The sequence below is a fragment of the Balaenoptera physalus genome, assembly GCF_965194825.1.
Source record: "Balaenoptera physalus genome assembly, chromosome: 1".
Taxonomy (NCBI): Eukaryota; Metazoa; Chordata; class Mammalia; order Artiodactyla; family Balaenopteridae; genus Balaenoptera; species Balaenoptera physalus.
The window spans coordinates 150,922,591-150,948,871 of record NC_138882.1 but is presented as its reverse complement, the minus strand read 5'-3'; the positions used below and the strand labels follow the sequence as shown (position 1 = coordinate 150,948,871).

Genomic DNA, 26,281 nt, shown 5'->3' with positions numbered 1-26,281 from the left:
TTTCTCTGATAATATCTTTAACTTGTATGCTTTCTAACAGAGAAAAATAGTTCTTTGGAAAGATCCATCCAACAAAAAAATCTATAGCCTGTGCAAAATAACATAAAATGCATTTGTGAGAGAATCATTTTTGCTTTAATTTGCTCCCTGATCATCATATAGCAATAAACAGACATAGAACATTTCCTAATTATCTTCTGGGTTGGGTAGGGGTGAAAGGGAAGATCTGGAAAATTAGGAGTATATTAACTCAAATTTCAACACATAATTATTCAAATAAAATTTTAATGATTTCAGTTCAATACAACTGAAAATGTAGTGTATTAAAGGGCATTTTCTACTAAATTTCAAATTACAGGTTGTGGGCCATTGCTGAGCAGGAGTGTCATATCCTACTGAGTATTCCGCTTATTAACTAAGGTGATTGACATGGTAGGAGGTAGGGAAGAACAATGATCAGCTCACAGAATTTGGCTAAGAAAGGAAACAAACAAAAACAATGCAAATAATAATTAAAATAGCACAGATATTAGTAAAATAAAAATACAATCCCAAATATCCATCTCTTAAATTATTAGAAAAAAATTACAGGTAAAGTTACAGCAAATACAGTCGTCACAGATTTGGGTAACTTTATTTGCATTTAATAGTGATTTTTAAGTCCTATAGCCAATGAAACCATTTTAAAAAGCACTATGAGGAATGGAAATTTAGATGTCTATACACTTTTCTTAAAAAAAAAAAAAAAGCTTAAATTTCTGAATGAGCAAGATTCACTTTTGCAGGTAGAGGCCCTGCTTCTTCATAATCTTCACCTTTAGATCTAACAACCACAAGAGAAGAAGCTGGATATCTGTTTAGCTTTTGTTCATTCATGAATTCCAAGTCACCATAGATACTCAGCTTCTGCAAAAAACAATCAATGAACATTAGCAATTTGGATAATTAGGAACCTCTCCAAGTAAGTCTTCAAATAGCAATTTAATCTGTGGTTATTTGGTAAAAAAAAAAAAAATTTCTATAAACATCCTCAAAAATGCTTTTACTCAAAGTGTTAACAGATACGTGATTCTGTTCCCAGTGGATGGCCAAAGAAAACTTTTCCACATGTACTGACTTAAAATACTTAGACGTTAACAACTGAGCATCAAGAAAAATTGCTCAGGTTTAAATGGAGTAAGTGTGGTCATACAAGAGCATGGATTCTGGATGCTTGATGCCTTAAGTGATCAATTCCTTTAAGATCTTAGCTCTCCAACCAAGTGGTCAAATGATTTGGGGTAAGTTTCTCTGCTACTAAATGTTCTAAATTAACATATATGGAAAATGGTATGTACTATTTTAAAAGGCTGTGAGTAGAACAAAGAATGTACATGAAATACTTTAACATTGATAGAAAGGTCTTCAGAAACATATAAAAGCTCAAATTATTACTAACATATCCAAGAAGATAGATACTAAAACGAAAGAATGAAAGCATAACACAGAATCAGTGCAAATGTCATAAAACTCACTGAAGTATAATGGAAATGTCTAATATCTTTTGAGAGTAGGTCTATTTAGATATAGGTCTATCTCCTAAAGGAAAAAAGAGAAAATGAAAAGTTTTTACTAACAAATGGGATAGATTTTGTTGTTAATGCATATGGCAATAAATCTCTGATTCTGTAAGTTAAAAACTGAAGTGCTGACATTATTGACAGGGCAACTGACTATATTAAAAAGACAGATCCACACAGAAGTACCTGATGTTGGAAAGGTGCTTTTAGAAGATGCTGAATAAAGAGCACCTTCAAAAGTTTAACTATCTACAATACTAATACATGCTACAACATGGATGAACCTTGAAAACATTATGCTAAGTGAAAGAGGCCAGTCACAAGAGACCACACATATTGGTCGTCTATGGCTGGTGAAGATGCTTGGGAGGAAATGGGGAGTAACTACTAGTATGAGTTTCCTTTTTGGGGTGATAAAAATGTTCTAAAAGTGATTGTCATGACGGCTGCTTACTTGAAGACATTTCAGATGTGGTCTGCTGTCTACTGTTTCAAGCCAACAACTATCCTGCACCAAGGAGGTGGCCCAGTACCTGACACTTTTCCAGTAAGAGAATATTTTCAAGACAAATTCAGTGGTTGATGGATTGGACATGGATCTGATACACTAAGGCCTCCTTAAAACCCAAATTAATATGTGATAATTTGCTCTGGGGCACAATGAAAGAAAAACTTTCACAACTCTAACATTTAAAAACCTTGAAACAGCGACCAGGAACTGTTTAAATGATTTCAAACATCTATATGGAAGAAGCTATCTAGAAGATCAGGGAGAAAGAGTAAAATTCGTGCAGAGAAATGGATGGGAGCATATGGATAACCTCTAACCAGTATGTTTAGAGATTCTGTGGCTACTCTGTATTCTCAAATTACTAATCAAATACAAGGGTACAATAGAGGTATTTTCAAAAGTGTTACCTTGGGAAGTTTATTGCCCAAGTACCCTTTATGAAAAAAATTACTTAAGGAGGTCCAGCAAAAGTAAAGAGGAAATCAAGAAAGAAAATAACATACAAGAAACAGTAGCAACTGAGATGACTTAGAAAATGGGAAGAAAGCCAGAACAAAACAAAAATGGGTTCCATAAAACAGATATATGGAAGATTCTCCTGGGAACACTTTGAAGTAATTCAGGTTTATATTTGCCAGTGTTCTAATAGAACCAGTGTTCTACTCTGAATATTTATATAATCATAATATTGTAAATGCTGCCTAGTGGATTTTAATTTTTCAGATCAACCTATGAAAGTATATATACAGAAGAATGAGTATATTTTATTGTCAAGGATCATAATAATTAATGAAAATTGAGACAGTATGAAAAGGGAGAAGGAAAGGCAGTAATGAGGAATCAACAGAAATTTGTAAAGCACTCACTAAAAGTATACAAAATAATAATATACATTATAAAAACCAGCAACTGGGGGCTTCCCTGGTGGCTCAGTGGTTAAGAATCCGCCTGCCAATGTAGGGGACACGGGTTCAAGCCCTGGTCCAGGAAGATCCCACATGCCGCAGAGCAACTAAGCCCGTGCGCCACAACTACTGAGCCTGTGCTCTAGAGCCTGCAAGCCACAACTACTGAGCCCACATGCCACAACTACTGAAGCCCGTGCGCCTAGAGCCTGTGCTCTGCAACAAGAGAAGCCACCCCAATGAGAAGCCCACACACCGCAACGAAGAGTAGCCCCCGCTCACCTCAACTAGAGAAAGCCCGCGCACAGCAATGAAGACCCAACGCAGCCAAAAAACAAATAAATAAAATAAATAAATTTATATAAAAAAAAAAACAAAAAAACCCCCCAGCAACTGAAGAGATGGAAGTGAGAGACAGTATAAGGGAACTAAACTCATCCTTTAGTAGGAGGACATCAGATAATGTCTAAAATTGATAAAACAAAAAATAGAAGATAAAATTGTAAAATGGCAACTGCTTGGAAAAATTTTTAAAAACTATTGACTGGTTTATCTGAGAAGTGAGGAAGAGGAAGTCAATTTTATGTCACATGTATTACTTCTAAAAGTTAAAAATAAACTCAATTAGTATGTATTTGGGCTTTAGGCCTGCCTTTGCCACTAACCAGTTATGCAATCTTAGATAAGTTACATAAATCTTTTCTAAAACTCATTTTCTTAACAGAATTTAGATTAAAAAGCTATGGCATTTACATCGTTTTCTGATTGTCTCTCTTGAGACTTAAAGCTTTTAAACAGCAAGATTCTTAGTCTTTTTTTTTTTTAGACAAATAATGTTTACTATAGTTTAAGACATGTTTCACCCTACTTTTTTTTTTAATTAATTAAATTAATTAATTTATTTCTGGCTGCGTTGGGTCCTCGTTGCTGTGCGTGGGCTTTAACTAGTTGCGGCGAGCGGCGGCTACTCTTCGTTTCGGTGCACTGGCTTCTCATTGTCGTGGCTTCTCTTGTTGCGGAGCACGGGCTCTAGGCACGCGGGCTTCAGTAGCTGTGGCTCGTGGGCTTTAGAGTGCAGGCTCAGTAGTTGTGGCGCTCGGGCTTAGCTGCTCCACAGCATGTGGGATCTTCCCTGACTAGGGATCAAACCTGTGTCCCCTGCACTGGCAGGCAGATTCTTAACCGCTGCGCCATGAGGGAAGCCCCCACCCTACTTCTTGAGTCGTTGCAGCCTTTAACATTTAACTTTGTTCCACCTTCATGTTATTCTTCATTGTACCTCTAATCTCTTGAACAGGGCCTAGCACATAGTATGTTATCCGTAAGTGTCCGTGATTTACTAACATGAATGTTATTTGAAGTCTTCTAAAACCTTTCTTAACTAACCATTTGAAATCAGATGATCATGGTCTTGACAAATAAGAAAAAAGAATGCAAACAGATAATGAGATAACACTGAGGTAGCAGTTATATTATTATTTGTTGCTTTGGCAATTTTCTGAGGCTGCCTGGTCTCTAGAAAGGAATATCCAATATTGCTAAACCTTGTTTTTATAAGTCAGGTCTGACCTGCCTGACAAGGACTGCTGTGAATGACAACTCTTTATTATCTTAAATAGACAGCTCAACAAGAGAAAAGCATTATTTCATGAAGTTTCAAAAAAACGACATCATAAATGTGAAAGAACAGAGAAAAACAGTGGAGAAAAAAGGATCAAAATCTTTGTAAGTCACTCAAAATGATACTGCTTTAAGATCAACAAATGCCAACTCTTTCTGGCATTACTATCAAATGGTATATGATTAGTACCTATTATATACAAAACAGGCTAAGGATAAATTATTTCAGAACTTTCCTAAATAAAAAAAATAAAGCTGCTCATAAGTTTCCAAGACCACATTCCTGGCCCTTATTAGCACCATTTTAAGCTTTATTTGTAGTGACTGAAAAGGAAGCTTTTTATATTTCATGTTTGAGCTCAAGATACCAGGTCCATACTGAAGAGAAACATTCTCTCAGCAGGTTTATAATTTCCTATAAACACATAGGATTATATATATAAATAATATAACAAAATATAAATAACATTGCTCATTGCTTGTATTACTTAAAATGGAGTCTCATGTTACTATGGAGAGAGGTCAGAAGTAACTTATGTTCCAATAATAAAATCAATGAAAAGGTTTTATGAAAGTAAAGTTTAAAATAGGTGGCTTTTGATTAAGAAAATCTGAATAACTTTCCTAATGCTAAATTCTCGGCTACTTTTACAATAAATAAAGGAGAAAATACCAGGGAAGGAGTATTTACACTGCAATATTTTAAAATAAGAAACATTAATATTGAAATAGTTTATACAGCTTGTTTTTTCTCCTTTTTGTTTTGGCTGCGCTGTGAGGCATGCAGGATCTTAGTTCCTCTACGAGGGACTGACCCAACACCCCCTGCAATGGAAGCACGGACTCTTAACCACTGGATGGCCAGGGAAGTCCCAGTTTATACAGTTTTTTTTTTTTAATATACTTTATTTATTTATTTATTTATTTTTGGCTGTGTTGGGTCTTTCTTGCTGTGCACAGGCTTTCTCTGGTTGCGGTGAGCAGGGGCTACTCTTGGTTGTGGTGCACAGGCTTCTCACTGTGGTGGCTTCTCTTGTTGCGGAGCATGGGCTCTAGGCACGTGGGCTCAGTAGTTGTGGCTCACGGGCTCAGTAGCTGTAGCTGTGGCTCAAGGGCTCAGTAGTTGTGGCTCGCGGGCTCTAGAGCGCAGGCTCAGCAGTTGTGGAGCACGGGCTTAGTTGATCCACGGCTTGTGGGATCTTCCCGGACCAGGGCTTGAACCCACGTCCCCTGCATTGGCAGGCGGACTCTTAACCACTGTGCCACCAGGGAAGTCCTATACAGTTTTTAATTGTGAAAACAAATCCACTAAAATGGCAATATGAAATAGTTCTGGATGAGTGATTTTTTTTCCTGCTTCTTTATATATAACTTTATAAATTCTATACCAAGTAGATAGAATTTTTATAATTAAAAATAGTTGAAAAACCATTATTACTTAGCTAAAGTGTGGTTTCAGATACAAAGTAAAGCCTAAAAGCAGTGAATTCAAATGAGTGTTTTCGCTATATTTTTCTAGAAAATGTATCTTAGGAAAGCATAGGCTCTTTGAGGGTGTCACCGTACTTTTGATTGTTAAGGACAGGAAGAAGAGTTCTAGAGAGGGGAAAGAAAGTGACACCCATATACAGATATCAGGAGGGAATGTAATAGCTGCCAACAGGACTCCACGTATGGTTCTGATGCTTTAGGCTTTATGATCCAGGGGCCTGGGCATATGTGGGAACAACGAGGCGTTCTACAAACAACTTAAAAATAAGGGGAAAGAACTTCTCACAGAATTAAAGCTATACAATCAAGACAAAATTTATCACAGCAGAGACAACATCTAAAAGGAAGAAAAAGATCAAGAGTAATCTGAAAGGGAGGGACAGATCCCCAGGTCTGTAAGATGTAACCAAAACCACAATGTGAAGCACTGTTATGTCTAAACAACACCAGAAGAGGAGGTCAATTCCATAAGTCAAGTAAGGAGGTAAGAGAGGAAAAACTATGAAATGTCCATCTAAGAACTGTTTCAGTAAGAGAGTTTGAGCATCCTGGCTCAAAAACATGAAACATGTGGTCCCAGTGGTGTTCAACTTCCTAGTGTCAAAAGAGGTTACACAAAAGATGAGCTCCTGATACAAGTAACATAATCAACTTCCCTAGTGATGATTCCAGGTTAACTAAAAAAAATTAAGGGTACTGGCTTTGGAGTCAGACGACCTGGGTTTAAATTCTGGTTCTACCACTTACTAGTTATGTGACACTGGGGTAATAATACGTTCTTTCTTTCAGTTTTCGTATCTGGAAAAGAGGATAATAATAGCAGCCATCTCACAGAGTTACTGAAAGGACTAAATGAGCTAATTCATATAAAATGCTTAGAACGGTGTCTAGGAGAAAGTGCTCAACATTAGTCAGTAGTCCTGGGAACCAGAAGCCAGGTAGTGGTGATTTTATCAAGGTAAATTCCACCTGAGGCCAGTAATTCAATCTTTCCAGGAAATAACCACACCAATCTCTACGTGTATCTTTCTTTTACAAGGGGCATCCTAGAAGTAAAGAGAAGGAATTGTGCTTATTGGAAGGAATAAAGTACCACAGTGTCAATAAAGATTTACTACTCTGGGTTTGTAGCTTTGTTGCCATGAGGATTTAGAGTGCATGGGGCAGTTCAAAAGCAAGTAATAGGCAAAGGCAATCCTATGTAAGATGTGTAATTTCAACTTTATCAGGAACAATAAAATGATTAAAATATGGATATCAGAACTAAACAAGAACACAAATAGGTAATTAGCAAGAGGATGTTCAGATCATGTCATAAACAGATGAGTTCTACAGAAATTTACCCATTGTCTAACACTTCCACAATTCAAGGTTCTTCCCAATCCTGTCTAACTTTATTCATTTGGTTTAATTTCCTAATTTAAGTTCTTTTAATCAAGTCAGCTGCTTACAGTCCTTCCCTGATAGTAGCTTATTCTTGTCTGTACCTGGGAATATTGTCCACCCTCCTGTCTCTGCTAATCCATACCATTCTTCAAATTTCCCTCCTTTTTCTTTTCTCTCTTTTTCTATTGCATTCTGGAGGCATATGAGAACTAAAGTTTATTTCAGTTGGATCTGATGTCAGTAGAATTTATTATCTTATGTTTAGTTATATAAATAATTTTCCTTCCTTGAAAGCTAAGTTGACTCATCAAATTAGACTTTTTTTTTTAGAGCTCAAAAGTCATTGTTTTTATTTATTTCTATTTATTTATTTATTTAAACATCTTTATTGGAGTATAACTGCTTTACAATGGTGTGTTAGTTTCTGCTTTATAACAAAGTGAATCAGCTATACACATACATATATCCCCATATCGCCTCCCTCTTGGGTCTCCCTCCCACCCTCCCTATCCCACCTCTCTAGGTGATCACAAAGCACTGAGGTGATCTCCCTGCGCTATGCGGCTGCTTCCCACTAGCTAGCTATTTTATATTTGGTAGTATATATAAGTCCATGCCACTCTCTCACTTCGTTCCAGTTTACCCTTCCCCCTTCCCATTTCCTCAAGTCCGTTCTCTACGTCTGCGTCTTTATTCCTGTCCTGCACCTAGGTTCTTCATAACCATTTTCTTTTTTTTTTTGATTCCACATATATGTGTTAACATACGGTATTTGTTTTTCTCTTTCTGACTTACTTCACTCTGTATGACAGACTCTAGGTCCATCCACCTCACTACAAATCACTCAATTTTGTTTCTTTTTATGGCTGAGTAATATTCCATTGTATATATGTGCCACATCTTCTTTATCCATTCATCTGTCAATGGACACTTAGATTGCTTCCATGTCCTGGTTATTGTAAATAGAGCTGCAATGAACATTGTGGTACATGACTCTTTCTGAATTATGGTTTTCTCAGGGTATATGCGCAGTAGTGGGATTGCTGGGTCATATGGTAGTTCTATTTTTAGTTTTTTAAGGAACCTCCATACTGTTCTCCATAGTGGCTGTATCAATTTACATTCCCACCAACAGTGCAAGAGGGCTCCCTTTTCTCCAAACCCTCTCCAGAATTTATTGTTTGTAGATTTTTGGATGATGGCCATTCTGACTGGTGTGAGGTGATACCTCATTGTAGTTTTGATGCATTTCTCTAATGATTAGTGATATTGAGCGTTCTTTCATGTGTTTGTTGGCAATCTGGATATCTTCTTTGGAGAAATGTCTATTTAGGTCTTCTGCCCATTTTTGGATTGGGTTGTTTGTTTTTTTGATATTGAGCTGCATGAGCTGCTTGTAAATTCTGGAGATTAATCCTTTGTCAGTTGCTTCATTTGCAAATATTTTCTCCCATTCTGAGGGTTGTCTTTTGGTCTTGTTTATGGTTTCCTTTGCTGTGCAAAAGCTTTTAAGTTTCATTAGGTCCCATTTGTTTATTTTTGTTTTTATTTCCATTCCTCTAGGAGGTGGGTCAAAAAGGATCTTGCTGTGATTTATGTCATAGAGTGTTCTATGTTTTCCTCTAAGGGTTGACAGTGTCTGGCCTTACATTTAGGTCTTTAATCCATTTTGAGTTTATTTTTGTGTATGGTGTTAGGGAGTGTTCTAATTTCATTCTTCTACATGTAGCTGTCCAGTTTTCCCAGTACCACCTATTGAAGAGGCTGTCTTTTCTCCATTGTATATTCTTGCCTCCTTTATCAAAAATAAGGTGACCATATGTGCGTGGGTTTATCTCTGGGCTTTCTATCCTGTTCCACTGATCTATATTTCTGTTTTTGTGCCAGTACCATACTGAAATTAGACCTTTTTTCTGAAACAAAAATCCTTTACCTTAACAGTATGTTTCTTGAGCCAGTTAAATTTTAATTACCAAGAAAGTCAAGACAGTTTTCCATCTCTTTCAGGGTATACCAGAACACATTACTCAAAGTCAAAAGCTCTAGCCTTGCTGCTTCTAAAGCAGCAATTATTCCTTAACATTTGTGGCAATGTTAAATTTAAAATTTTAAGTAGTTCTACAAGTCTTGTTTCTTATATATCACCTTAGAAACTGATGTCAATGGGTTTTTTTCAGTCTCAAAGATCTAGGGAGAAGAGAGACACTGTACTCAAATCAGCCGGCATACACTGGTCATTATGGTAGTTAGCATCACAGAAAATTGGTAAGTGATTCTTGTGCTGCGAACCTGTAATTCTCATGTGTGCCAACCCCGGTGTGTGATTAAAACCACCAAATCTTCTCTCATTCTATTAGTAGAAAGGTTTTGTGTTTCTAGCTAAACCAATAAGGCATTAAAAAAAGCAAATCATATGGCTCAGTCTTCAAAAGGCCTAAGAGTTGGAATTAAATTTACCTCAGAGGGAACATACTGCTCCACAGCTGTAGCAACAGTTGCACAACAAATCCAGAGCAATACCATCACGGAGAGGACAAGAGTCATGGTTAAAATCCAGCCGGAGTTACTGGGGGAAAAAAAAAAATCAACAATTAGTTATGTTAAAATTGCATAATATAAAAAATAGGAGGCTCTTAACAATTACAGGCAATCAACCTTGTGTACTTACTTAATAATATAATTAAAACTTTATGTGTACTACCTTTAAAACTATTTTAAAAAACATACTTATAGAAGAAAATATTATAATAGCTATTATATTAGGGTGATATGATGTCCTTTCCTCCATTACTCAAGTTTCTATAACATGGCTACGTTACTTTTATAAATTAAAAAATCAGACATACTGGCTTTCTACTAAATATATGAAATTAAAGCAAATTACTGTTAAGGGTATTTTTTTAATTACTAAATGAGATAAGGCAAATCAAAGTGTCCTATAAACTGTACAGTGCTACACAAATGTCATATATTATTTTTCAAGGTATTAAGATAATACTTGCTTTAAGAAAACCCAATATTCCAAAGAATTAAGGTACATAATAGGTAAATTATGAAATGATCATTTGTTTTATAAATGGATTCCCAACAGGCTTCCAGAAGTTAGCTTCTCTACTACATTTCAAATATTTAACTTAGCACAATTTACTTGAATTTCAACTTACAAGAGCATATCTATTATGAAGCATTCTGTATCCATTAGCACATATCTTAAAAAGATATAGTTATATTTTTCTTATGATTAAAATATCTTAGGGTAGAGGCCAGTTACAAGAATCAGCAACTGGAGTTTTTTCCATAAGTGACCTATTGTTTGCTAAACTATAGATTAAGATTTAAAGAAAAAGTGAAGCTATTTTTAAAATGTTAGCTTTAAAAGAATAACATAAAACATGACAAAGTGTTAAAAGGCAATAAGGCATCAATAAGATGCTAGGTAATGCAGTATTAAGGATAAACTGTAGGGAATTCCCTGGCAGTCCAGTGGTTAGGACTCAGTGCTCTCATTGCCGGGTCCCCAGGTTCAATCCCTGGTTGGGGAACTAAGATCCGGCAAGCCGCGTGTCGCGGCCAAAAAAAAAGAGAATAAACTGTAACTTAAGATTAGATAATTACTTAGGTTTCATAAAACTTATTAAACTGCAACAAAAATCCAAAATACTGAGAGAGAGAGAAAAATTGCCTTTTTTTCTGTACAAGGTCAAAAGCAAGTTTAGCAATGAAAGGAAGGGAAAATTTAAATTCTCATTTCCTTATCCAGTCTTTAAAGAGTTTATTCAGTAAAAAGTATTAATTTTTAGGTTCTAATATAACCCTACTGATATCTGATAAAACCTCTCAAGAAACTATTTCTACTCTAAGAAATTACAGGAAGCATGTAGTGTGGACTACTGAAGTGTTACACTTGAGACAGAACAGTCCACTAGAGTATATACACACTTGTTCACCTCTCTACTCAAGTGCTTGGTCTGGTACCTGACACAGAGTAGATAATTATCACCAAGTGCTATGGCCTACTGTCTCTTTCTCTCTCTTTTTTTGGCGAGGGGTGGGGAGTGGTTGCAGGGAGAAGGCTCATATCAGAACTCCTTGGAGGAGTAGAAGCATGCATACTTTGATAAAACCCTTCTCACCCTCAGAAGGCCTGATATTCCTTCCCAGGAGGGCACAAGGTACCAATTACCCTCGCCTGCCCACTTTCTCTTGCCACCCTTAAGAATCCTTGGCATGGGTACTTCCCTGGTCGTTGTGGTTAAGAATCCGCGTTCCAATGCAGGGGATGCGGGGTCAATCCCTGGTCAGGGAACTAAGATCCCACATGCTGAGGGGCAACTAAGCCTGGGTGCTCTAGAGCCCGTGCGCCACAACTAGAGAGAAGCCCACACCGCAACTAAGACCCGACACAGTCAAATAAATAATTAAATTAAAAAAATAAAAAGAATCCTTGGCATGGAGATGACACTCAGTATAGAACACAAAGCCCTCCTTTATCTATAGCCCTTATCTACCTCCCGTAGCCTCCTGTGTGGCCATATAGATAAAAACAAAAATCCAACCCCCAAACCATTCAGACACACAGTCATCCGTTGGTATCCCCAGGGCACTGGTTCCAGGACTGCTGCCCCCTCCCATACCAAAATCTGAGGGTGCTCAATTCCCTTATATAAAGTGGTGTAGTACTTGCATATAACCTATGCATATCTTCCTGTACACTTTAAATCATCTCTAGATTGCTTATAATATCTAATAAAATGTAAATGCTATGTAAATACCATTGACCCTTGAACAACATGGATTTGAACTGTGTGGGTCTACTCATATGTGAATTTTTTTCAATAAATATTAAATTAAAGCTTAACTGAGATGTCTGAAGAAGCACATATCGTAACATAAATCAAAGACTCCCAATAAGAACAAGGATGCTTTTGTGCTGTGAAAAAAACTACCCGCTTGGGTTTGATTAAAGTAGTATGAGAATTACCTTTTAAACAAACTAAAATATCCAAAAGTACAACTTTGGATTTGGTAGGGAAAAGGTAAAAGGTGAAAAAAAGTTTTCTACTTTTGAGCAGCTAATATAACTCTAAAATAATAAAAAGGACTGCATCTCTCTGATACAAGCCAGATTTTATCTCCTATATGCATAAGTGAAGATGAATACATACAGAGAGAGACATCTTAAAAAACCATCACGTTCTCCATCTTCAAGATAGTTCCTATGTGCTTGTGAACTTCTCATTTGCAGATCTGCTGAAATAATAAGGTACAAGTTTATGATATCCTATTTTCCAAAAGCTAGTCTCAAATGACTGCTTCTAGATATATACACTGTACAGATATCCAGCTGCTTTTGTAAATGTAATCTGACATATTTTATAATGAATGCAAGTTCCTCTGGCACATTAAAAACCAAGTGGATATTATACAACATTATGAATTTCCTATTTTACTTTCAAATTCTTATTGACATTGATGCTTTCTGTTTAATTATATTTCTGAATGTAATAATAGAATTTGGTTTGTTCAAGTCTAAAGTTAAAGATGGCCTTGTGTTATGTGCTGTCATTATCCACCCACCAAAATAATTAAAAAGTTAATAAAATCAGTGTCTAAAATAAGGTATGAGCTAGCACATTTTAAAAGGTAAGCAGTTTTAGCCTGATGTTTTCTATTCCTATAAGTTTAAATTCTCTTCTAGCATAGAAATAAAAATAGAATAAAAATATATTTTCAGGGTAGTTTCACTATTTGGTTAGTTTGTTGGGAGATACCAGAATCTCTCATTAGTTCATACTCAAAACATCCTTCAAAGCAAACTAAATGTTTTTAGAATAGTGATTCTAAAGTGTGGTCCCCAGACCAGCAGCAACAGAATCCTGGGATTTGTGAGAAATGCAAATTCTCATGTCCTATCCCAGATCTAGTAAACTGGAAACTTTGGAGGTGGGGCTCAGAAATTGCTTTAACAAACTCTACAGATCCAATGCATATTAAGGTTTGAGAACCACAGTTTTAAAAATTATTTATTCACCTTCCATTAGTGTAAAAACAATCATACAACCAATTCTACCACCACCAGATTGGACTGTTAATGTTTTTAATCCCAAGCTACTTAAAATAAAACTTACAGGACATTTTGCTTAGCGACGGTTCTTTCAAATTTGTAGGCTCCTGCTCCAACTGTGGTGCATACTGGATTTCTGGCTTAGACTAAAACGATAATGAAAGCAATTAAGTCATTTGTACTTCTTCTTAAGCTTTTCTCAGTAGGAAGTTCTATAACATATCATCTCTACAAACATTCAAACTGAGAAAAAGTAACAGAAGTATGGTATAAAAAATAAAACATGTTAACCACAATATATTTTAATTGCACTTGCTAAACATTAGATCCAGTGCCTTGCAAAGAAACAGACTTCGAGCATCATCAAGAATTTAGTCAGTTTAATTTCCTGACAACATAAAAAAAAAAAGAGGGACAAATTACAACATAGTACATTAAGTATCATACCATGCAAAACTGAGTTCTAATTCTGGTTGATCAGGAATAATTTAGCAGACTGCCAAAATTTCTGGTTAAACACATATTATCTTTATTCTTTCTCATCTGAAACATTCCATTCTTCCCTAAGTATGAGTAATTCATAAATTATAGCTCAGTTCTCCATACTTTACATCTTCCATGTAGCACTGATTCTCTGGAGTGGCGTTTTCTCCATCATAGCCACACTTAAGTTGACATAAAGAGAGAAACAGAGCTAATCTCACTTCTAATCAGGAATGAAGGAGGACTCCGCTCTGAGAATCAACTTAAGCTTTAACTTAAGTAGCTTTCAGACACAGAACTTATTCATGAACTTCAAGAGAGAAAACTCCTTCTGTGTTTTACATATTACCAAATTAAGTACAGGGGACCCAAGACTCAGGACGATGCTAAAAATCACAACTAGCCTTATAGTAAGCCACTCAATTGGCAATAATAATTAAAAGGTTTACTTTAATTATTACCTGAGAGAAAGCATCACAACATAATTTGTTGGCTGGTAAGTTTGAGGAATTTAACAACCAAATTAAAAGGAAGACAGCATGGTAGGGTGGTATATGAGCCTTGGAGCTAAAGTAACCCAGGTCTGAAGCCTAATTCTGTTACTTACTGGCAGCGTGACCTTAAATAAGTTAGACTCACAGTTTACTCATCAATAAAATAGTGATAATACAACCTCATGAAGTTGTTTGAAGATTTGAGATAATATATGTAAATGCCTAGTACACATGAACCTTCAAAGACAGCAGCTATTATTATCATATCACATGGTAAATAATGAGGTAGGAGAAAAGTTACCTCTCTAGAAGGCAATATGCTTCTTCAACAAGCTCTCTTATAAGAGTTATGAGAAAAAGCACTATTAACAACTAAAAATTATGTTCTATTGCTTTTCCCTAATATCCATGTGATATAAATACACACCATTATTTATATTCAAACTACATTAATTTTTCTTATGTCTCATATCTAGAGGTTTCATTTTTATCAATTTAACCACTCTAAAATTTAGCAGATTCAGAGTTCTTGTAAGATAAGGAACAACAGGCTTTAAATAGGTTTCCAATGGGCAGAGGGAAGGGTAAGTCACATTGGGTCCTGATGCCCAATGTTTTAATGTAGGTTAGTAAGTAATTATTATTTGATGATAAATATTTGTAAGGGACTAAGTACATGGCTCTATACTAAGACATTCATTTAAGACATATACGTTACTACTGTCAGTATTTAAATGAATCTATGAAGCACAGTCATCACCTGGAATATAACTATTTTTCCATCATCAGCTTGAAGATAAAAAGTCCATGAAGACGTTATGAAGCTCTGTGCAGAGTCCATCATATCACTCCAGAATGACCTTACCAGAGTTAGAGGGAAGAGTAGATGCATTTTTGGCATCAGGGACATGAGCTTAAAAAAAAAATTAAATCATGAGAAATACATTATTTTTTATATATGTACATTCAAGAGAGCAACATAATCAAATCCTTATTGGGACAGAGTATAAACCATTAAGTGATTCTACCATAGTCATCAGCATTACAGTAAACGCTTCATTACCTATGCAAATTAACTATGAGAAGCTTAAAAATCCCAGGATCCTTTAATTTGCGACCAAACACACGTATAAGCTACCTGTCACCTCTATCAAAATAACAGGCTTTTGAATTAGGTCCAAAAATGTGGAGAATCTTAAGATTTGATTAAATAAGGATTAGCAAGTCCTCAAGAGGTAGAAGGGGAAGGGACAAATCATACTATTCTCATCTTTAATGCTTTCATGTAAAATAAACCATGCTATAATGAACACCAATGGGAAAAAGGGAAAAATCAATCAAAAGAATATATGCATCATAAAATGTGAGGTATCTGATAACAGGGCGAGTGAGGGAAGTATTTATGGGCTGACTATATACAGTAAGCTACTGATGAGATTTTTACATTAATTGGTATCACCTCCCCTCCAATTCTGACTTCTTGACTTATTTAGCAGCAGTGGGCCCCTCTAGAGCACAAGTGTGGGATACAACTTGCTGAACTCTAGGGATAGCTTTTGTTCTGCTATATTCCAAAAGAGAGGCAGTATGGGGTATTAAGAGAGAAGAGTTTTTAGAATCAGAAGACCTGTATTCATGATCCAATTTTCCCACTTAATAGCTGTGAAATCATTCATTGATTAGTTCACTAAACAAGCATTCGTTAAGATTATAAATTTTAAGATTTTTAAACCATGTGTGTTTACTTATCACTGTATATCTGTGTTTAATCTGTATAGGACAGAGGTGAAACACAGGGTGATACATGTGTATGGGAAAAGGCACATAACCCAAACTAGGGTGAGAGGTGGTTAAGAAGGCTTCGCAAAGGACATGACACCTGCCCTGAGTCAAGAGGATTCACTGAGCAGATGGGGAGTAGAAGGGACAGAGGCAAGAAATAATGTCATATTACAAACATTAAGAACTGTTCAGTACGTACATAAATTAAGAGAAAAGGAAATAAAAATGGGTCTTAAATATTAGAAATTATGTTTAAAGTTACTCATAAGAGAAACACAAATTAAAACTGTAATAAAAGTATGTTGCCAAGGACTGGGAGGAGGAGGAAAGGAGAGTGACTGCTAATGGGTATGAGATTTCTTTTTTTGATGATGAAAATGTTCTGGAATTAGGTAGTAATGATGGTTGCACAGTTTGTGAATATACTAAAAACTACTGTACCGAACACTTTAGAATTTTATAGAATGAATTATATGTCAATTTTTAAATCTGATACAAATTCCATGGAGGGCAGTTTTGCTCTATTTCTCAAAATTAAAAATGCATATACCTCTTAACTCAGCAATTCTACTCCTGTGATTTTATTCTATAGATATAAATGTGAAAAATATGCAACATCATTTATAAATTTAAAAAATTAGAAACAACCTACATGTCCACAAATAAGGGACTGCTTAAATAAATGATACATCCATACAATGAAACATGTATGCAGTGAAAAAAATGAGTAGACATTCTTTATTACTTATATTTTAGAAAAGAAAGAATACATGTATTCTTGTATATATATAAATTACCTCTGCATTGGTAACCCTGGCTACATTAATGGAGCAAAATGGAGTGGCTAAGAGATACAGAAGTAGGAGACTTTTCATTATACAGCTGATCCTTGAACAATGCAGGGGTTAGGGGTGCCAAAATCTGTGCATATACACAAATTATTGTTGGCTCCCCATATCCACGATTCTGCATCTGAGAATTCAACCAACTGCAGATCATGTAGTGCAGTAGTACTATGGGTCAACTGTATACTTTTTTTTTTTAACCATTTGAGTTTTGTACCATGTGGCTGTACTTCCTATGCCAGAGTTAATAAAATTAAAAAACTTTTCCCAGCATGTTTGGATAGAGTATGAGGGGTGGGGAATTATAAGAGATGATATAGAGGAGGTAATCAGGAGCCAGGCTGTGATAAGTGGTTTGGACTTAAACCTGTATGTAATGGGGAGCTACTGAAGTATGTAAGATAGGAGAATGACATGACGAGACTTCCATTTAGAAAATAAATATCTGGACACAGACTAAAGGATGGACTAGAGGGGGCTGAAGTGGGAAAACAGATTGGAATTTAATTTAGTAATACAGATGAGAAATAATGATGATTTGAGTTAAGGCAATGGCAGATGGGATGAAAAAAAGGAACTCTCAATTTTTCTGAGCCTCAGTTTTTTCATATGCAAAATGGGGATAATATTGTCACTGGACCGAGAAAAAAACCAAAATGAGATTATAGGTGTGAACATACCTCTTAACAGTAAAGCATTATACAAAAGTAATTAAATCAATTGACTTTTCTATTTGCAAACATATCATTTGTTTGCTGAAGACTAATTATAAAATACAACACTAAAATAGGATCGTGTGGGCAATATACATTTCAATACAAAGTGCGATCTAAGCAGTCATTTCTGAAAGGCAGAATTGTTTCGTACTTGTTCTTGTCTCAATTCAGCAAATGGCAGCTGATTCTGGCAACCAAGGTGACAAGCATATTGCTCATCAGATTGGGAATATGCTTCTGTACATGCTGGAAGAGAAAAACAGTCAAATTACAAGAAAAAAAGAGAAGGAGAGAAAGAAAAGGGAGAGAACATTGGCATCTTATAAAGAAATTTTATAAAACTCCATATCTTCTGCCTCCCACAAGTCAGATCTTCCAGGTATAAATCTATTAATTACATACTCAGGCTCTGGCTACATGATGACATTCATATGAGGTGATCCTCATAGCTAAGGTTTGCATAGTGGAAAAAACACTGAACTGGCATCCTGAAATTCTGGCTTCACCACTTGTTGGCTGTGTATGTGACCTAGGTGGAGCTGTTTAACCTCTCTATTGATTTCTGTATGTCTAAAACTGAACTACCACCACCTATTTCATGGAGTTGAACATAATAATATACTGTAGTAATTTACACAAATATATGATATTACTGTTAGGAACTGAATCACTTAGTTGAGAAGCAAGGGTATTCACATGGTAAGGAAAAATAAAACAAAGCAATCAGTCTAACATCCTAAATTCTGAGAAATCTGAACTTAGAAAATGTTCCACAGCAGGATTCTAAAGTTGGAATGAGTCTCTACCATATATACTCTTCATTTAGTTCACTAGAGCCATTTCTTTCCTGTGATATAACACTTCACCACTATAACAATTTTATTTTTCTTTCCACCCAGTCATGCATTTGTAATATACTTCCCAAAGGTGCTAGATAATAAACTGAACCGCATTATGCACATATAAAGATGGCCATTTAGGAGACTGAGCCATAAAAAAAGTTTATGATATCACAGAGGCTAAATGTGAGTACTGGCATAGTGATAGGGAGAAAGGTACCTCCTGCTACACTGAATAAACAGTGTAAGGTAATGAATGGAGAAAATTCCATTACAGTTCTTTAAAAAGCTAAATGTCAATTTTGTCCTGATTACAGGTTTATTTTATTAAACACATCACTTTTGGTAAAAGGTAAGAATAGTGGTTTAAGAGACGACAAAAACTCTGGTTACTTCTTTTATTGGCATGACCCACAAAGAATACACTATTAAATACTGAGTCAAAGGCCTGATTCAGTAAAAAACTTGGAGCTAAGTCAACTAGCCTATGAATGAAAGGCTTAGGAAAATTATACCATCCATTGAAAAGGTAGTGATGAATTATAAGAAGGGTAATTACTATTGCATTTGTCTAAACCAAATGCTTACTTAAACAAAGGTGTCCTATCCACAGCATAAAATAAACATTGTCTCAAAAAATAGATGAAATTTAAAGCCCATGAAATTTCTAGCAGTAGCTACTAAAAAGTTTAACTTCATAATAATTAAAGTATGCTGGATGAATAGTTTAAACAGTATGCCTGTCATCTTCTGAGGAAAACACATAAAAAGCATAACACAACTCAAAGAAAACACCAATGTTATATACTGCTGATGTCATTAGCATAGCATCTTACCAGATTCACATTCCAATTTGGTCTGATTTAAATCAATTCCATCATCCACAAATTGACAAATTGAAAACAGCCTGCAACCTCTCTGACATGCGTACAACTCCTCTTCCTAGGGAGTTCAAGAACAGGGAGGATTACCAAAAACTAGCATTTTTCCTTCAGGGGGAAAAAAGGTCAAAAAGAAAGCAAAGTTAATAGGGTTTATTATAATTGTCCAACAAAAGATTTATGACTGAAAGAAAAATGATAGGAGCCAGGTAATACCAAGACCTTTGCCATACAAAGAAGTTTTAGTTTCTTATTTTAACAGTGACATCCAAAATAAATAAATAAACTAATGAATAAATAAATAATAAAAGTGATATCCAAGAAACAAACCTAGTGGGTAAAAACATCACCCTTTTCCCATATTCCATAGTCATATTTTGGGGGGAAAAGTTGAAAATAAAAATAACAGTGACATAATCAGAACTTTAATAGAGGTAGAAATGAGTAAACAAGTACTTTAGGGACCAATGGTGTACTTCTGCCACATAAATGTTTATACGAATCATCAGGCTTATCAGGAAAAGTATCACGACTAGCTTCACGTGGCAAATAGTGCCATAAATGCCCCCACAAAGTGAGGTATACATCTAAAAAAATGCTTAAATGAAAGGATTTTTTTAAACTTGGTTTACCTGAACTGAGAACACAAACAAGGCCAACATGTGACATATGGGAAAGGCCACTGGAATCAGCCAGACTTGGAATAAAACCTTTTAGGTCAGTGTGTACAAGTTACTTTACATATCTAAATCTCAAAAAGGAAATAAAAGCTATAAATTATCTCCAAACCCCTCAATAATGCTGGAAGACAGCTATTCCTAGTGCAGTGCCCGGGACACTGAAGGTGCTCAATAAATGGTAGTAGTGTTAATCATAATAATTGGTTTTAAAAATAGAAAACAACAGTTATAAGCATCATTGCATATGTGTGAGAGCTCAAGATAGGAAAGACTCTTCATCGCTGGAAAATGTGAACTGCTTAATAAGACTAATGACAGCGTCTTCAACAGGCTTTTCTTTGGTTAAATGTATAGTATTTGAAACAAACCAGTACATGTGGGGGAGCCCCCTCAACTTACTGTGTAGTTCACTGTGTACAAACTGGCAGGCACCTAATAAGGAAGGAAACAGCATGTGCATATACCAGTTAGCAACCAACGGAATACAAAGGTATGCATTTCTTTCCAGCAGGATTAGTAAAATTTATGTAGCAGCAACAATCCATTAAGAGGAGATGGCTGCAGTCTAATATTAAACAAGCTTTATTACACAACTTTGAAGGTAGTGCATTTTTGGACTTCAGTTCTAGCTGCATTTATTGTTATGGTGAAATTGAAAGAGTTAGCAATTAAAATAAATTTCATACCTGAGTAGCTTTTGCAGGCTTTGTAAAACAGTGGAAGAATTCTCTTACGTCTTTGGAGCACCACATATTTCCTTATATTGCATAGGGGAAGCATGAGCTCATTAGTATGAGCTATACTGCATACCATTTCATTTTCAGATATGTTTTCATTTGTTAAACCAATCCAATAAGCCCTCCAGTACCATTTTCAGAAGAGACTGTAGCATGGTGAAAGAGCCTAGGTTCAGGAATTAGCCCTGGTTAGAAGCTCAGCCTCACCACTTATTCTGTACAACCTTGGGCAAGGGACTTAATCTCTCTCAGCCTCAACTCCTTAGTTGTAAAACAGTGACAATATTCATATGCCAATCTTGAAATATGAGGATTTTATTTTATACTTTATTATTTTATTTATATATTATCTTATATCTACATAATTAACATTATGCTATACTAACTAATAAGTAGACATAACATTAATAATATATTTCATGAGCACTCATAATGTGCCAGGCATGGTGCTAACACTTAATGTATCACAGGATACCTGGCACAGAGCAGGCACTCAATTGATAGCTATTAAAAATCATAACCTTATTCCAAGTAAGTGTTTCATGTTCTAGATAATATTTCATGCCCTATGTATCCAAAGTGACTGGCAAGCTTATATAAAATAGACCTTCCCTAATTTAGAACACAAGGAAATGGTGCTCCCCACCAAACTGAATACCAGCTAAATAATTAGAAGGAAACTTAATGAATCCTCCTTAAAGAAGGAACCCTACTATCCATAGATTTTACATGCATTTTCTTATCCTGAGCTAAGTCAGGCTAACTATTCTCCCTCTTATTCAGTATTACTAATATACTGTATGTACCAAATTGGTTTTATGACACTGGGCAAAGGAAATAACTATCTATTGCCACGTGTTAGGCACTGTGCTAAGAGTGCCATGTATACTATCTTTAATCCTCACACTTGCTCTGCAAGGTGTGAGGTGTTTTTTTTGTTTTTTTTTTTATAGTTGACAAAATGAAGTCATGATAAGTTAAGTAATCAGCAAGGACGCACAGATAGTAAAAGTGAAGCTGGGGGGCTTCCCTAGTGGCGCAGTGGTTAGAGTCCGCCTGCCAATGCAGGGGACACGGGTTTGAGCCCTGGTCTGGGAAGATCCCACATGCCGCGGAGCAACTAAGCCCGTGCGCCACAACTGCTGAGCCTGCCCTCTAGAGCCCACGAGCCACAGCTAGTGAGCCCTTGTGCCACAACTACGGAAGCCTGCACGCCTAGACTCCGTGCTCCGCAACAAGAGAAGCCACCGCAATGAGAAGCCCGCGCACCGTAAGGAAGTGTGGCCCCTGCTAGCCGCAACTGGAGAAGGCCCACGTGCAGCAACAAAGACCCAACTCAGCCAAAAATCAATCAATCAATCAATCAATCAATCAATTTACTAAAAAAAAAAAAAAATGAAGCTGGGAATGGAACCCAGGTTTGTATGGTTCCAGAGCCCACACTCTGTTAAAAAATGACCAGGCTACCTCTATAATTATCTTTGTTATTAACATGACTTATGTCTCCTGCATTTGGACCCAGACAAGTTAAGCAATTATACTTCTGAGGAAAGTTAAAGGGTAAAATATAATAATTTTAAGTATCTACTTACAAACAAGTAAAGTATCCTACTTTCTTGAAACAAATAATTAATTCTGAAAAAGAGTCATTAAAATGAGAGCTCTATCTGCCAGTCACAAATACCAGACCAAGAGAGGCTACAGGACCTTGTAAATTCATCTAATTTCTTATAACACACACTGCTTTTCCCTGAACTGTAAAGCACAATAATTTGAAGGAGGACTGACAGACATCAGTGAAATAAGTAAATTAAATATTTGTCATAATACAACTTTATTAACAGAAGGCACCATAATACAGCCAGTTTTAGGACTGAATTCCTATTACTCCACTACTTCTTGGCTATGTGACCTTGGGCAAGTCACTGAACCTTTCAGAGCCTCGATTCCCTCAACTGTAAAACCCAACTTTGCAGGGTGAGAATTGGGGATAATGGAGGTAAATCTCCCATCATACTGGCTAACAGAGAGCAGACAGTTAATAAATTTTAAGGCCAGGACACACAGGGAGCCAGATGATTTAGAGTTCCTGGGGAGAACAGCTTTACTGAATAAGTAAAAAACACTTAAGATATCACATCAATTGTTAGAAACTAGTGGATATTATAAAAATACCTAGAGGTTTCAGAAATGTTTATCCTTTTAAATTGTTTATTATCGCAGCATATGTATTCAAAAAACTACAAATTTGCTAGGAAAATCTCAGGAAAAAAAACCAAAACAACCAACACATCCAAACACTAGAAAGATACAAAATAAGTCTCTGCCCAATTCCAGGCCAAGTCAATATTAGTTTCCTCATACAATCCTCTTACTTATGAGAGGTTTATAAGAAGAGAAAAAAATAATGTATCCAGGAGCAGTACACATGGATTTGAAAGTCTGGAAGTCAGAATTCCTCATTTCTCTCTCTTGACTGCTATATTTGTCTCTGACTGAAAATTTGATAATCCCCTCTCCCACACTTTTTCTTGAAAATTGATAATCCTCAAGCAATGTAAAATCCAGCAGTAAACAAACATACGGGCAGTGATAGCATTTAGAACTTCAGAATTTCAAAAGCCTGAAAGCACTTGCCAATAAGGAACATCCTAAACCTGTCACTTTGTAGTTTGAGAGAGCAAAGAGGGCTAGCCACACAGTTAAGCATACAGCATAGGGAAGATGAAGGAAAAGCAAGGGCAAAAAGACCAGCAAAAGCTCTCATAAGGAAAGGCGGGGGAGGAAGGATGATATACCCAAATTATATATTTGGAAGGGTGGGGGAGTCACCACGCAATTTAGGATGTTGAGTCAACAGTTCTTCTAGAAGCTGCAAAACAACTCGATTAGCGGAATGGAATTAAAGGAAAGGCAGCACCTGAGGGCGGACAAGGAGGGGAGGAGGGGTCACTCTGTCTGTAAGTTGTGATCCCCCTACGAAGGGCAGTCTCATTTCTTTCCCACTCCACTTATTCCCTCTGTCTTCTGCTGCACTGAATGGTAAGTTCTCTGAATGCAGCAACCTAACTGCTTTTTCTCTAAGCCATTCCAGTCCCAGTGTGAGCGCCTTGTACAGTTACTCAACACAGGCGGAAAGCCCTTCCTGAGCGTCTCCCAACTCCTTGATGTATTTCATACTATGGTGGAATTGTCTACTTGTTTCACTCCAGGAACAGACTGCAGGCTCCCAGCCCAGAGAGGTGCTCAGGGAACAGGGGTTAAGAGTTAACATTTTCTGGGCTGGCGTACCTGCAACTGCCCCCCTCCCCCCCCGCCGTCCCTGGAAGGTGAGGACCCCGCATTAATCATCTGGATACTCCTCCCCCTCCGAGTGTTCGTCTCCCCTGCTGCCTCGCAAGGCCCCAGAGAAAGGGGTTGTGTCTTGCTTATTTTTTTGTGTCCCCAGCCTATTACAGGGTAGGTGCGGCACAAACTTCCGGTAATTACAGCAGAAGCGCGGTGCGGGTAAGATTAGGGAAGAAAACAGGAGCCACACAGATGGGAGACAGCGGTTGAAGGGTGGATTCAACAGTCAGGCTCCCAGAGCCGACAGAGGTGCGGGAGAGCGGAAAGATGGGAGACCACGGAAGGGTTGTAGCCCGGTTTGGACGGGCCCTACCTTGGGGTAGGTGTGCAAGGGGTAGGTCAACTGACAGGCCCGGTGACAAGACGCCGTATCACCCAAGACCGAGTCAAAAGCTTCAGCCGAAGCGGTCCCCGAGCCTCCGGTCAGGGCCATAGTCAGCAGCAGCAGCAGCGGCGAGAGCCCCAGTTGGGCCCTGACCCAGAGGCTCCCCTTCGGCGCCGCCATTTTGTTTGCCTCTGTCACAGCACCTCAGCTTGTTGCTGTTTTCTTTTCAGGTTTCCTCCTCCTTCCGGGACCAGCCCCTTCCCAGTCCCGCGGGCCGCTGCTTCCGCCTCTTCCGTCCTCTCAGCTCCGCCCCGACCCGCCCGAAACTGCCGCCTCTAGCCCCACCTCTAGGTCTACGAACTTCTAGGTTGGCGAGAGGAAGTGGGTCCAAACATCGCGAGTACTAGAGCGAAGCGACACCTTAGCTTCGCGAGGCACGCTGGGGCATGTAGTTCTCCGTAGGCGGGAGGTGCACAGTGGGTTGGGAAAGTTGGTCTCGGAGAACTACAGCCGTCCTAGGTGCGCCCGAGCCCGCCCCTTCGCGGTGTATTCTGGGGAATGTGGTTTGGTTCACACCCACCCTCTCCACCCCGCTGACGGGCGTCGGTGATCTCCCGGCTGGCTGAGCCACAAACGAGAAATTGTAGCCGTGGAAGGAAGCGTCGGTTTAGTTCTGACCCCCAAGGTCTAGGCTTGGGCCCTCAGAGGGTGCGTTCTGGAGAGGCCCAGCTGCTGGCAGGGCTGTTTTCCTGGTGGGTCTCACATGACATCGTTGTTAGGCTTCCCCTTCCTGGGCTCCTGAGTGCTGAGGGCAGAGGAAGGTGGTGGTTCCCTTTGCTCTGGGATCAGAGCAGGACAGTCGTGGTTAGGGTCCTTTGACCACGGAGTAGTTCCTGGAGATGACTGGTTGCTGTGAGGACCCTGCTGAGATCTGGAGGAGGTTGTTGGTTATTGGTTACTAGGGGAACCCTTGGGGTTGTGGCTATGGTGCGGTAATTAAGACAGCTTCATAGAACCCGGGGTAACTCTAACCCTGCCACAACCCAACCTAAGTTGGAAGAGGCTTTAGAAGTCACCAGGTTCAACGCCTGGCCCAGTATTGGAAGCCCCTCTACAGTGTGCACTTCTGAAAGCTAGGCACCTCCTAATTCAGGAAGTAGACCCATCATTGTATACAGTTTTCATTTTTTAGGAAGATGTTTCTTTTTCAGGAGGAAATCTTCCTGTGAATTGCACCCAAGAGTCCTAATAATTCAGGAATGCTTCCAGAGTGTGTAGAACCCAATTGTGTCACTTTAGGGAACACACATCACAGAAGCTTTGATGACGTTTTAGAACCTGCCCTCTTTCTTGAGCAGAACACGGTGCAAACACGTGAAGGTAGTTGGAGTCCCCTAGCAATGGATAAATTCGTCCTTCGAACACCCAGAATCCAGAATAGTCCTCAGAAGAAAGCTCCTGGAGGAAAGATTTACAAGCAGGCCACGATTGAATCTCTGAAGGTGAGAGGGGATCTGGGAGTGGAGAAAATGTGCAAAGGACTGTGATAGCCAGGAGGTCTGGAGGAGTTCTACTATGGAAGACCTATGAATTACTTATTTCTGTGCCTCCTCCC

General features: G+C 37.7%; 2 protein-coding genes across 8 annotated transcripts in view; one reads left to right on the top strand and one right to left on the bottom strand.

Moving 5' to 3' along the window:
* Window positions 1-268: 268 nt before the first annotated feature.
* Window positions 269-25,016, bottom strand: TMEM59 (transmembrane protein 59). 5 transcript variants are annotated; one of them, XM_082430474.1, is made up of 9 exons: window positions 24,655-24,985; window positions 20,656-20,688; window positions 19,532-19,637; window positions 18,008-18,102; window positions 15,274-15,426; window positions 13,601-13,682; window positions 12,638-12,722; window positions 9,930-10,038; window positions 269-906 (listed from the first exon to the last, which is right to left on the bottom strand). In XM_082430474.1, exons 1-9 carry the CDS (start codon window positions 24,844-24,846, stop codon window positions 751-753), a joined length of 1,011 nt encoding a protein of 336 aa, XP_082286600.1. In that variant the 5' UTR covers window positions 24,847-24,985; the 3' UTR covers window positions 269-750. The 5 variants fall into 5 exon arrangements, with proteins under 5 accessions (XP_082286600.1, XP_082286601.1, XP_082286604.1 ...); XM_082430475.1 differs by having other exon boundaries at window positions 12,638-12,719; XM_082430478.1 differs by lacking the exon at window positions 20,656-20,688 and adding an exon at window positions 20,943-21,013 and having other exon boundaries at window positions 24,655-24,774.
* A 415-nt stretch (window positions 25,017-25,431) lies between these two features.
* The window catches only part of TCEANC2 (transcription elongation factor A N-terminal and central domain containing 2), a 38,982-nt gene continuing 38,132 nt past the window's right edge, over window positions 25,432-26,281 (top strand). For 2 of the 3 annotated variants that reach the window (XM_082430885.1, XM_082430884.1), the window contains exon 1: window positions 25,432-26,168. Coding sequence is in view for 1 of the 3 variants with exons in the window: in XM_082430883.1 (XP_082287009.1) it covers window positions 26,067-26,168 (102 nt within the window). In the remaining 2 variants the exon portion in view is untranslated. The remainder of the gene's footprint in view (window positions 26,169-26,281) is intronic. The other variant, XM_082430883.1, reaches the window with a different exon arrangement.

Excerpts from the sequence above, each read along its gene's own strand:
- TMEM59 (XM_082430474.1), bottom strand. The coding sequence starts at position 24,846 with ATGGCGGCGCCGAAGGGGAGCCTCTGGGTCAGGGCCCAACTGGGGCTC. Across the intron at positions 18,103-19,531 it reads CAAATTGGAATGTGAATCTG|CATGTACAGAAGCATATTCC; the intron begins GTAAGATGCTAT and ends TTTCTCTTCCAG. Across the intron at positions 12,723-13,600 it reads GTCGCTAAGCAAAATGTCCT|CAGATCTGCAAATGAGAAGT; the intron begins GTAAGTTTTATT and ends TTATTATTTCAG.